This window comes from Diplotaxodon limnothrissa, linkage group LG23, assembly GCF_057381915.1.
Source record: "Diplotaxodon limnothrissa isolate DT_005_m linkage group LG23, D_limnothrissa_male_GT1.1, whole genome shotgun sequence".
NCBI classification, from domain to species: Eukaryota; Metazoa; Chordata; class Actinopteri; order Cichliformes; family Cichlidae; genus Diplotaxodon; species Diplotaxodon limnothrissa.
Genome location: NC_140617.1, coordinates 35,407,096 through 35,420,687, shown reverse-complemented (window position 1 = coordinate 35,420,687; position 13,592 = coordinate 35,407,096). Strand labels below are relative to the sequence as shown.

General features: G+C 38.3%; 1 protein-coding gene across 2 annotated transcripts; it reads left to right on the top strand.

Annotated features, from left to right (window-relative positions):
- Positions 1–313: 313 nt before the first annotated feature.
- clic5a (CLIC family member 5a) lies at positions 314–13,186 on the top strand. Of its 2 annotated transcripts, none has more exons than XM_085347657.1 (6): positions 314–826; positions 7,520–7,629; positions 9,924–10,049; positions 10,130–10,236; positions 10,319–10,482; positions 10,576–13,186. In XM_085347657.1, exons 1-6 carry the CDS (start codon positions 314–316, stop codon positions 10,738–10,740), a joined length of 1,185 nt encoding a protein of 394 aa, XP_085203783.1. In that variant the 3' UTR covers positions 10,741–13,186. The 2 variants fall into 2 exon arrangements, with proteins under 2 accessions (XP_085203783.1, XP_085203784.1); XM_085347658.1 differs by lacking the exon at positions 314–826 and adding an exon at positions 3,932–4,183.
- Positions 13,187–13,592: the final 406 nt, after the last annotated feature.

Genomic DNA, 13,592 nt, shown 5'->3' with positions numbered 1-13,592 from the left:
AGAGTTCTGCCGCATCTGAAGTACAGTTTAGATATGTGTTCAGCTGACATAGACAGTGTGAACATAATTTTGGAATGAATGGACCCTCATATATATTTTTTAAACATGCTCATATTGTGTTTATAGACACTAAGACAGTAATAACATGCAGTATACTGACTTACTGCAGTTCCCCTTGGCCCAGCCTTTCGGCCATCCCTGTCCAAAGTCCTGATTGGGCATCTTCTGATAAGATAGGCCCTGTTGCGATTGCCCTCACTCTGCTTTACACCTTGGCACGCTCCACCATCTCTGTTTGATTTCTCCAACCAGGATGGATCTTTCTGAGGGGAATGTGTACGAGAACCCAGAGCCGGCCTACCGGGACCAGTCGTCAGGTGAATATGAATTGCCCTACGAGGCCCCATACGAAGATCTTTCGCATCTGACTCCTGAGTATGAAAACACCAAAGTGGCCTCAAGAAGAATACCAGCTCCTCCTTCGATCCCAGCGCCTGAGCCTCCCGCAGAGGGGAGGCGAGGGAGCACGTCCTCTTCCTCATCCTCCTCATCGTCTTCTTCTTCTTCTCATGAGAAAGAAGAGGAGAAAGTGGAGCTGGCGAGTTCCAGTGGGGAGGAGGAGGTAGAGGAAGAAAAAGTAGAAAAAGAGGAAGAAGAGGAGAACACACAGGTAGAGCCGTTGAATGAGTTAAACTGGGAGATGGAGGTGGACAAATCACGCAGATCCTCATCCTCATCATCATCTTCATCAGCCTCTGAGAAGGAAACAGCTAAGGAGAAGCCAGTGCCTGACAAAGATGGACCAAAGGTCGTACTCTTTGTTAAGGTAGGAAAGAGAAAGGCTCAGATCAGATGAATGTAAAATATATTGTGGCTCTACAGGACACGCACACACATACATACACGCCGTCTTCTCTTTCTTTGAACTAACTTATAGCGTCCATAAATTTCAGTCATGATTAGGTTCATATCATCGTGGTGTACAAGGTCGGTGACTATCTATAGTGTGTGAATTTATGTGGAATGTGATAAAGCCACATTTGAACCTTATGCCTCTTCAGTACAAACGTCCTTCTATTAATAGGCCATATTATTTAGTCATTTCTCTGCACATGTGTTGATGTGTGCTGGAGCGAGATACTCTGATTCTAAATATAAGCTCAGTTGAACTGACGGGAATGTTCGGAGTCAGTGCCGGGATAGTTGGGGACGGTCCCTGTCAAATGACCATGTGAAGAGTGGTATGTGCATGTGTGTTACGTATACAGTGAGAGTGTGTCCATGTTCATTCGTCTATCGAGCTTATATTAGCGATAAGCATTCTAAATCCACACATGTGCTATTACACAATCAGCACATTCCACACTAAAGTCCAGTATCACTCAAGTACACAGGGATCATAAATGTTACACATTGACACTAAAGCAGCACATAGCAATATAACCCAGAGGCCACTGCAGCAGAATTAGAGAGGCCGAAGTCTGCTGCAGGCAACAACAAAGAGCCCGCAAACTAATCCCAGGTTCTCTGAACTCTTTCATTGTGAATATCCTGATTCATTTAAACTCATCCGTTTAATGCCACTTTCTCTTAGACTCATTCTAAAACCTCTAAATTAAAACATCTGAAACACGTACCTCTGGTTAGATTCAGTTTTATAATCTTTTATCTTTTGCCTGCAAAGCAGTTTGAATAACTTCTAAGGTCTGATAAGGTGCTGTCTAAATTACCTTGCACTTACATTAGCCTTGCGTTATCTTGGGAACCAAACTTAAGTCACTAGATAGCTATACACATTTAATATACAGACACAGCTAGCTAACTCTGGTTACTGTGTACACTGCTATACTCTACATTCACTTAAACCTGACTAGCTAGCATCAGTTGCTATGATTTGACAGCTAGTAAGCTAAACATTCGATACTCATTTCTAAAGAGCACCTTTATAAAGATAACATGATAAATGATTTATTCCTTTTTTATTTTGGAAATTATTGGGTTACAGACTTTAGCATACTAATACTACTAATAATAAAAATAATAATAATAGAAGAAACTATTTTCAGTTGCTTCCTTATTCACAAAGGGTCACCACAGTGAGTGACTCCACATGTTTGATTTCCTGACAGGGGAAGCTCCCTTGTGAAATAATAATAATGATAATAGTAACAATAATAATAATATAGATGCTCATCTGTAATTAGCTATATTAAAGGCTACATCATTGCTTTGACAGAGCAGTGGAAGTACAACGAGATAAAGTTCTCTTTATCCTTTACCTCCTGGAACATGTCCACAGGTCGTTTGGAAAACTCTACATACTAATTACAAATGCTCATTTGGCAGAATAGTGTGAGGGTGTTTCCTTAATGATTTATTAGCCTGTATGATGTACAAACTTTCTGTGAGAGACCAGTCATATAGTAAAGAACGTAATGCTTAGTGTAGAAATACACTCATATTTGTCTTTCTTTTGTCAGCTGTACATTATGATTGTATACACTTTATTATTTGTGTAAAGTGCATAAGTACCAACTCCTTACAGGGTTGCCACTTATGCAAAATGTTCAAAACAGGATACACTAGTGTGACAAAAGTTTTGAATGTAAAAATAATTTAGTTTGAAAATAAAATCTGAAATATGCCAAAAACTATTATTGTAAAAATGCCTTAAATTGGATAAAATATACATCTGGTGTTATTCAGGTTGCACTTCTTAGTTCTATAGACATATCAAATGAGAAATAATTTTTTTGTATGTTTTTCATTTTACACTGCTGCCTAAAAATATCCCCATAGCACCACTATGCTTCACTTTAGGGATGGTAATGGCCAGGTTATGAGCAGTGCCTTGTTTCCTCCAGACAAGACTTTTGGCATTTAGTCCAAAGAGTTCAGTCTTTTCTATTACAGTCCTTTAGGTGTCTTTTGACAAACTCTAGGCGGGCTATCATGTGCCTTTTACCAAGAAGTCTCACCATCTGCCATCAGGCCTGATTAGTCCAGCAGATATGGCTGTCCTCCTAGAAAGTTTCTCCTATCTCCACCCAGAAACCCTGGAGCTTTGTCAAAATGATTACCAGGTTCTCGGTCACCTCCCTTCTAGTCCCATTGCTCAGATTGCTCAGATAAAACCTGCAGGACACCAGCCCTCGAGGCCTGGACTTCCTGCTAAAATGGAGTTTTTCCTTCCCACTATTGCCAAGTTGCTCATGGGGGGGGGGGGGGGGGGGGGGGGGGGGGGGGTGTCATCTGATTGTTGTGGTTTTCTTTCTATTATGGTAAGATCTTTACCTTACAATATAAAGTGCACTGATGCAACTGGTGTTGTCATTCGGCACTACATAAATGAACTGAACTGGAATAGAAGTTTAAGCTTGTGTGCAGTCCCACTATAATGTAATATCATCTGTATTAAAGGGTTATATCACAGGGCAAAAAATACAATTATGCCTAATGTTTTCTACATCAACTTTGTACGCTGTATTTAGTTATCATGTTTCTTGTTCCTGATCCCCTTTAAAACATCTTGGTCACAGGGATGAACAGCACTGATATAGGGTGCAAAACAAACCATGCACTGTGTGAGAAGCTCTCTGAATGTTTGACATCACCTTGCTGCCATGCTAACACAGACACCATGAGACCTATGGGTGGTGATGTCTGAGTCACCACAAGTCTGAGATGGTAACGATGACTCGTGGTGATTCAGAATCACCCAGCTGTTGTCCATCAAAACTGTAAGAGGTGCGAGGGGCCAGGGCACCCTTGCTCTGCTCTTTCCCTACTTACTGTATTAGTACTTTCACCAACACCCCCACCCCTCCACAGAGGGGTTATTTTTGCTCAGCAATGTCACGCCCCCACGGCTAAGAACTCAGGTAGAAAACTGAGCCCCTTACAAACACACACACCACCCCCTCCACCTTCTTCCCCTCTCTCTCTCTTCGTCACTCATCCTCAGCTGACACTCTGACAGAGCTGCTGTGGGACTGAGCTGACTTTACCGAATGGACCCGGAGGAGAATCTGCTGAAAACTGAGCTGGCTCACTAACATATACACACAAACAAATACAACTGCACTGTGGAAATAAAACACGCAAACAAAGCCAGTCTTTCTTGACCATGACGGATACTGCCACCGAGGAGGACAAAGACCCTGATATTGAGCTGTTTGTCAAGGTGGGGGTCTAAATGTGTGCATTTTGGTGTGAGTACATCAACATTTGACTAACATCAAACTAATATTCGATCATTTCTTGTCTCACTTCTGAATCTAATGTTGCTGCACATTTGTTTGCATGCTGTTGATAATGTTTTTTGTTTTTTGTATGACAAGTAACATTTAAGTTCAGTATGCACACATTATTATCACCTAAATAGCGAGTGTTTGGAATAGTGTTTGGTAAGGTGGGGGGTTAGCGGCTTCTTCAAGCGTGTGCATGCCATGTTGTTGTTGTTGTAGCGTGCTGATTTTCCGTGTGTTAACCTGACACCCACGTGCACAAACAATCTCTCTCTTGCTCTCTCCCACTGAATTATTACTGGGGTCCTTTCAGTATTGAGAGCAGCAGCTTTTAATAGCTGAAGGTTAAGCCACAATATCTGTTGGCATGTGGCGTAATACGCTAATGCATAACATGTATCCTTGCTAGGTATACTAAGTAATACACTTTCAGCCAGAAACCCTTTAACCAACTGAGATCAAAGTTGTTGACGACTACAAACCCTAACCATAACTCTAAAAGTAACCAATCAGAATATTTACATTTTACAGTCCTCACAATCAGCAGTCAAGGAAATTATGAATTATTAAACTGTTCATGAATTTGATTCTACCTAACAGAAATAAAAATATTTTAGTATTTTTTTTCCAAAAAGTCTGTTTTTCTATTCTTCAGAATAAGAGTCATCACTAGTGATGATGAGATGACTCTAAGGCAAATTCCTCCCACTTTACAAGTTACTGACATATCTGTAAAGAGAACATTCATTTCCTTTCTGAAATGAGACCATAACATGAATGTATAACCTTTCAAGTAGTTTTCATTGTGTTACTTTACTGTATTTTATTCCTTTATTCTATTTTTGTGAACACTTGAACATATATGCCGAGTTAAGAATAATAGAAAAAAGGAGACATTAGCTAGCCATGTAAGCTAGCACATCTCTCATCATCTCTAGAGTCCACAAATTAACATATTCATTTCATTTGTTTGAATTAACCGAGTGTCATTGTTTCTTAATTTTGTTTGATTAGTCTCTATCCAAACTGAGTCTCTAACAGATCCAGACAAACTGTTTTCCTTATTTCTGGTCTTTATGCTAAAATGAACTGACTGGCTAACTAGTAAACTTTAAGCTATCTGGTTTAACTTTTAGCTTGTTTTGAGACTGTTAGTGGATTTAAAAAATAATAATTTTATATATATATATATATATATATATATATATATATATATATATATATTTTTTTTTTTTTTTTTTTTTTTTTTTTTTTAATTGAGGTTTTGCAGAACTGTGACCATTGACCACTTGGCGTTAATCATTTTTATTGTCAGTCGTGGTGCTGCTAAAGGATCAGTTGAAAAAGACCCACCTGGCAACCACCAGTCGTGAGGGGAAAAAAAGAGTATTCCCTAACTGGCTGTGAGTGTTCTCTGCAGCCGCTGAGAAATTTACCACTAAAGTCACAGTTAGGCAAGTCTACAGACTGGTCAGTGAACTCTCCCTTTGCTAGCTGCAGCAATCAACAAGGGCAGGAAGAGAATCCTGCTTTTTGTTACTTTCTTGCTGGTTTTGATAGAAGAAGAGGTTGGATTGGAGAAGTGAATCGGAAACAATGGTAGCTTACTGTATACAGTAGATGCAGTGAGCATTTCAGTTCAGTTCAGTTCAGTTCATTTTTATTTCAAACATTTCAAACATGTGCCTTCACAATCATTACAAAATATCATTCCATTATTTGTTTGAAAAGGAGTAGGCTGAAGTATTTACTTATTTGTCCCTACCCCCTCAAGTTTTACCTCTCATTCATTTAATTTTTTTTTTTGTCTTAAATTAAACAAACAACATATGAAACATATAAACATATGAAGTAAAACAAAACATAACATACATAAATCAAAAACAAGAAATTAGCAAGCCCCACCACAGTATAGTTTCTTTCATATGAAAAATACAGAATGTGTATATTTGCAGATACACAAGTTATGGAAAAACAACAAACCAAAACAAAACAAAAAAACAACCAAAAAAGAACCGCAACACCATTACCAGCAACATTACCATCCTGGGTTAACCCCGTTTTCTTCATTCTTATACTTATTTAAAATTAGGTTTTTATATTTTACTTTAAACTGTTTTATGTTTTGACTGTCTTTTATTTCTTCTGTTAGACTGTTCCATAATTTAACTCCTGAAATTGAGATTGACATAGTTCTTAAAGTTGTTCTAGCACTTTGTATTTTTAAATTCCATTTCCCTCTTAAGTTATACCCACCTTCTCTTTCTATGAACAATTTACAGATTTCTTTGGGAAGCAATTTATTTCTGACTTTATACATTATTTGCGCTGTTTTAAGCTTCACCAAGTCTTGGAATTTAATAGCTTGCATTTTGACAAAGAGTGCATTTGTATGGTCCCTGTACCCTACATTATTTATTAATCTAATGGCCCTTTTCTGTATTATAGTTATTGTTTGTGTGTTACTTTTGTATGTGTTTCCCCAGACCTCTACACAGTAGCTCATATATGGCAGTAGTAATTAACATTTAATTACCAATTACCACAAATCACATGAAAATATGATTTAAGTGGCATATAAGTCAGGTTCTTCACATTCCAACTGATTAAAATGTATATATTATGCAACATTCAGCACTTCAGTGTCTTATGTACTGTACCTGAATGGATGGCAACAGCAATGAGAAAATTCTTGAAACACTATAAGCTTTATACAGTACATTTTTGGCTAAAATGGGTTTTCTTGTCTTAAAATAAGATTGAAAAATATTTTAGGTGAAGTATGAGTGTTTCCTCGGCTCGACAGTGACCGCTGTTGTATGATTTGATACACACTGCTGCAGTAGGTAGGGACCAGAAGTCCAAACAGGCAGTGAAGCATGTAATGGAAGCAGCGTGGATTATTCATGTTAGACCTGGTGTCTCGTTACAGTGTCCTGTTGCAGCTTTGCATTCACGCACACACTGAAGAACACATGTACACAAACATACACACTTTCTATTTCGATAATATACACACAAGCCCAACTGCAAAACCCCCGCTTCACACTATAAAGCACTGATTCTTTGTCTTTCACTGTGCCAGTGAGCTGATTAATTGATAGCTCATCGGGACTGCATGCATTGTGTGCAAGTGTGTGAATCAGTGTATGTGTGTAAATGTGTCTGTCAGTGGATTCTTGCATGCATTAAAAGAAGAGTAAGTCAGCATTCATCTCTATGTATTACAAATGCACATTCTGTTTTGTACTCAGCTCTAAACTATATTACAGGCTGGGAGTGATGGCGAGAGCATTGGAAACTGTCCTTTCTCCCAGCGCCTCTTCATGATCCTGTGGTTGAAAGGTGTTGTCTTCAACGTCACCACTGTTGACCTAAAGAGGTAATAACTAAATGTTATTGTGTTAAATGATAACACAGTGTTGTGCTGTCAAGTTACAGTTCACAATCAAGCCATTTACATATTATAAAGTATATAAAATATCTCAACTGGTGTTTTTTGTTGTTTGGGTTGGGGTTTTTTGTGCCTGTTTTTATTTGAGCCCCAAAATTCATATAAATTCTTCTCTTGGTTGCGTTACTTGTAAAAATAAATAAATAAATAAATTAATTAATAGATACACAATGTAATGCAAATAAAGCTTTGTCACAATATTAGTATTACGTTTAGATCTGTATTTTCAGCTGCACAGTTGTAGGAACAGGAATTCTGTCTGTTTTGCTCTTTGTTAAAGTAAGGCAAGGCAAGTTTATTTATATAGCACAATTCAACAACAATTGGTGATTTGGGTGTCCAAATTCATAGACTCTTCCAAATGGTCCTCCTTCTTCCCAGATTTGAAGCAGAGGTCGGGTGTATCCTTCGTGGCCCAACCTATCCCAGAATTCATAGCGTGGCCCAGCCAATTCCAGCTTCCAACAATACTTAGTTTTACTCTTATTACTCTTTCTGAGTCACAAAATAAACTTTTACGATATTTTCAGGCGAGAACGTAGCTGCGTAAACTTCAAATATCTGTTCGGTTTATCAAGGTATCACATATTTCCAAAAGTGCTCCGATGTTTTCGGAGACATTTGTTTCCCAGCTCGATAGCTAGCCAGCAAGAACACCGGACTCCAGGCACATTGTTTTCATACCGCCTGCGGTCTTTCGTTACTCAGGTTAAACATGATATATAAGGCTACGTCCACACGTTTGAAAACACAGATTTTTCTATGTGTTTGCACCTTTCGTCCAGACATAAACGGCGTTTTTGGTCACTGAAAACTGAGGCTACGTCCACACGTACCCTGGTATTTTTGAAAACGCAGATTTTTCTATGCGTTTGCACCTTTCGTCCACACGTAAACGGCGTTTTCAGTCACTGAAAACGGAGATTTCTAAAAACGCCAGCCAGGGTGGATATTTTCTAAAACTCCGTTTTTGCATTTACGTGTGGACGAGAAAAACGGAAGAAACGCAGCGTCAAAGGTGTGCGCCTTTTTTGACGTCACACTGTGCGCCACGTTATTGTTTCGATGAAATTAATTTCTACAATACTGTTACTGTTAATTGTACTCTCTGCAGTGTTTGAATGCTTACATATACACACAGTTACTGTCCCTCCACACATAGGACTCTGTTCTGCTTCTACGCCCCAGCTTTGTACTTTTTCCCACCGAGGCTTCTAGACTTCTGATTGGCCAACATTTCTGCACGGTTAGGAATCTAGCGCCCCCTGCTGCTTTGGCATGTTCATAGCAGCGTTTTCCTTCATTTCTGCCTTTACGTGTGGACGGGATTATTTTTTAAAACGAAAACGGAAAATCTCCGTTTTCAAAAATATCCGTGTATCTGTGGACGTAGCCTAAGTCACTTAGATAACTTAAACAGTTATTGTTTGGCTTTTTTCAGTGTTTTATTTGTTTGTGAGTAAATCAGTTTGGCTGAGATTAAAGTTATAGTTTCTACACAGCTGAAAAAACGTTAAACAGAAAAACTGATTAAACAGAAGTGTGAGATGGTCGAGAATTTACGGCAGTGTCCTGTTATATTTTAGATAGCAAGGAGCAGGCGGCTGAGTTTATTAAACTCCACAGAGACAGCGGTGATGCAAATCTGAAGGCTAGACCGTCCCATTTCACAGCTGCTCACTTCCAGCCTACACGGCCTTCGGAGGACCCGACCCACGTAGACCGCAAAAGCCGGGTCCTAAGGAGGATGCAGCCTCTGAATTTGGACACAGCTTAGATGTAGCGTTTTATTGAAACGTGTAAACATACTACGAAATGTATTACATTGTATATTGTATGACTATCTTTTTAACATTCTTTTATAAGCTTTATTGGAATTTCTTTAAGCAGTCTTTGAGAATAGTTCCTAGTTCTGTGACTCGAAATAGCCATAAAACAAACATTGTTAAATAAGAAAAAAAAAAAATGTTTGATATTGTTGCAGTATTACACAAACCTAATTAACATTTTCTTTTATCGACAAAAGTTAAAAAATAGCTTTCAGAGGTCTATTTAATTACGCTCTGGCTCCAAGTGCTGCTCTGAGATATACATGACGGTAATAAACAAAATCTCTGAGGGTCGCAATTAAGTTTTAAGAGCCTCATTACTACATTATCAGTGTTATTACATATTTGACATATTTATTGAAGAGGGTGTAAAAATGATTCCACTCTAATCAGGAAACCAGCTGATCTTCACAACCTGGCTCCTGGGACACACCCGCCCTTCCTCACTTTCGAAGGGGAAGTTTACTCTGATGTCAACAAAATAGAGGAATTCCTGGAGGGAAAGCTGGCTCCACCGAAGTAGGTCTCACACACAGACAAAAAGAGATTGGTAAATAGGCCAGGTAACAACCCGAAACAATGTTCTGCTGCTTTTTCAGGTACCCCAAACTTGCAGCAAAGAATCGTGAATCCAACACAGCAGGAAATGACATATTTGCCAGATTTTCAGCTTTTGTCAAAAACACAAAACCGGATAAAAATCGAGGTGAGCATGCAGCACCCAATATGTCTGTAATTGGGTTTGTCGTCTTTTAAAATCCTATGGTAATGCTTCCTGTGTGTTTTAGCTTTAGAGGCCAATCTAAACAAGGCCCTGGCTAAGCTGGACGAGTACCTGATTAGTCCTCTCCCTGATGAGGCAGATGAGGGAGAATCCACCCGCAAGTTCCTGGACGGAAATGAACTGACACTTGCTGACTGCAACCTTCTACCAAAGCTTCATGTCGTTAAGGTAGCCTCCGCCGGAGTGGTTTCTTTATCTTCAGCTACTTTAATCATTTAACTTTGGCTTTTAGCAGTGTCGAAATAACTTGCGCTTTTACAGGTGGTTGCAAAGAAATACAGAAACTATGAGATCCCGTCAGAGTTCAAAGGTTTGTGGCGGTACCTCGGAAATGCTTACAAACAGGACGAATTCATCAACACCTGTGCAGCTGATGTGGAAATCGAGCTAGCCTATAAGGATGTCGCCAGGAGGCTGGGGAAATGAATGCATCACAAGCACCCAAGAACCTTTTTATCTTTTATTGAGAAATTTCTAATAAATCGCTTCTTTTTTTGAAAACCATTACATACACTTTTGGCACAGTGTGTGTCACTTGTAATAGTAATATAGTAAATATGTTTAACTGTAGCACACTGGTGTGATGTTTCAGAGAAGGTGCTAAAAATCATGAATAGTGTTTGTAATGGTACTGTGTAGCAGCAGATGTCTGACGCATCAAACGATGCTTGCAAACTAAAGAGGCTGAAAATAGTTTCATAATGATTACATTACAATCATTTTTCAAAAAAGATTCAATGAGGAAAAATGTATGAAGTTTGCAGCTCAGTGTTTAGTATAGTAAATCCCTGCCTTAAGCAACAACTGTCCAGTCATCGGTGATTAATGAACTGACAGCAGGTGAACTAAGTAAAATTGCCTGGGGAGTGTAGTTCACACTACATTCAAACACAATGATCAAAGCGAAAATTTACAAGTAGGAAAAAACTGTAGCATTAAAATCAAATGCCAGCAAAAAAAATTTAAAAAAGAAAGACAAACAAACAAAAAACATTCCGTTAAATTTAGCGCAAATGAAAAAAAACAAATCCCTTTTTGTTTACAGGTCATGCAAATATAACACACCCTACTATTCGTAGTCAAGTGCAAGGAAGGACTGCTTTGCTTTGTACAGATAGTTTTGTGGTGGTATTGTACCAAGCAACATTACATCATTAGCCTCTAGAAACATTATGTGTTAATAAACACTAATAATTAAATAAGTAGCAATAGCTGACACCTCGCATACTCAATTTTACTCTTACAACTTCATATTAAACATATTAAAAACTACCGATAGGCAGATAGTTTCACAGCTGGGAAACCTTTTAAATCACAAAACCGTCCCAGTATTCTTTTATGGTTTACATGGGTCAGATTCTCTGCATATATTGGTCATTCTTTTAGCCTTTCTTGGGTAAATAAACAAATAATAATAATAGAATAATAATAGAATAATAAAAAAAATAAAGAAACTGTTGTATTTGTTGTTTTTTGCTTTAACTTTTGCCAAGTTAGCCTTAATTTGCTAATTGGCTAGCTTTTTCTTCAAGGCTCATAGACAGGGGCGCCTCCGAGAGGGGGCCACTGAGAGGGGGGGGGGGGGGGCGGTGGTGTCAAGAGAAAGGAAGACCATACAATAATACAATAAGGTGAAACATTAACTTTTATTCCGGCATATATAATATTTGTCATTCGTATTTCCTGTTGTGACTCCCACCCCGCACAATATTTTTCAAGTAACCTATATTTGACAACAGCATAACAAGACGTAAGTTCGGTTTTTGGTGTGCCACCCCAATATTTTTAGTGGCCACCCCTACGGAAAAAAAATTCTGGAGGCGCCCCTGCTCATAGATGCAACATTTGTCAGCATAGCTGCCTAAGCAACACACACATTTAGCATAATTGCCTATGTTGCTTCAGCTAACGATGCTCTAAAGTTGATGTTAACAGTCATTCAAACCAAGGTATCAAAAGTGTAGGAAAAATTTTTGTAAAAATTTGCACTCGACAGATCCCCAAACAGCCAGTGAGTGTTAGGAGGTTAAGATGTGTTTATCCCAATTTCTACTAAAGTATTATCTCCTTACTAATTAAAATCATATTTTTAGTGTCATAAATGTCTTGGATATTGGTTAATCTAACTGTTCTGTTTGTTTGTTTCTTTTTTTTCCCTGTTGATTTTGATATGATTTTGTGTTTTCCAGTTTTCCTGAGTGTTTGAGGAAAGCACTGCTAAAAACGTGTCTCAGCCAAAGCAGTTTGTCTTTTACTGGTGCAGCGTCAGCGCTGTGATGGCCTTCCTTTTTCTAACAAGGCAATTAACCATTTATTTGATCAGTTATATACAGAGTACAAGACAGATTTTCTTAAAAAGTTACAAATCTTTGTTTTTCTTTTGTTAATATAGTTTTCTTGTTATATTGCCTCACACTGTAGTTTACAGCAAATACTTACTCTGTAGCCCTTTTTTAATAGGTTACAGTCTTGTTTTCAACAATAACTTTCTTTTTCTAATTAACAAACAACAATGCTCTCAGTCTGGGAAATCAGCCTGTAATAAAAAGATCATACATGACAGTAACCACCTAAATAAACCAAATTTAGCTAGTTCTTTTATGCACACTGATGGTAGAGGATTTAATCACGGGTGCCTTAGTGAGAATCAAGTCACCTCAGCCTTCGGCTCTATGTCTGTACAGTAATTTATGCATGTTTGAATATGATAGGAATGTGAATTTTTCATGTCATCTCTGTAGAGCTGCTGGGAAAAAAACCTAAACTTCATATGTCTGTAAATGATCAACTACTATATTTGTCTTCTCTCTGATGATTGCAAGCCACTGTGTAGTCTGTCTTGCTTATTTGAATATTAAATCTATTTTCTCAGAGGCTGACCTTGGGGCTCGTGGTTTTTCACTGGAAACTGTTACAATTGACAGCACTGACGTTCCCAGTAAAACACAAAACAGGTTTTCTCTGATTTGTTTATGGAAATACATTTCGTCATATTCCACGACAGCACAACCACCCACTTTATTTCCACTCAGGCTGAAAATGCCTTTCTCTGGAGGTGATGAATACAGCTTTCTCGCAAGCTTTAGATCAAAATTCTCTGTTTTCATGGGTCAGTGAAAAGTGTAATTTATTTGCATTGCAGTATTTTTTAAATTTAAATTTCCTGAATTCTGATATCAGTATCTGCTCGAAGGTATGATCCCGGTTGAATGAGAAAATGCACTGTATATGTAACAGCAGGACAGATGTGCAAAAAGGACCGTGAAGGAGCAGCAATT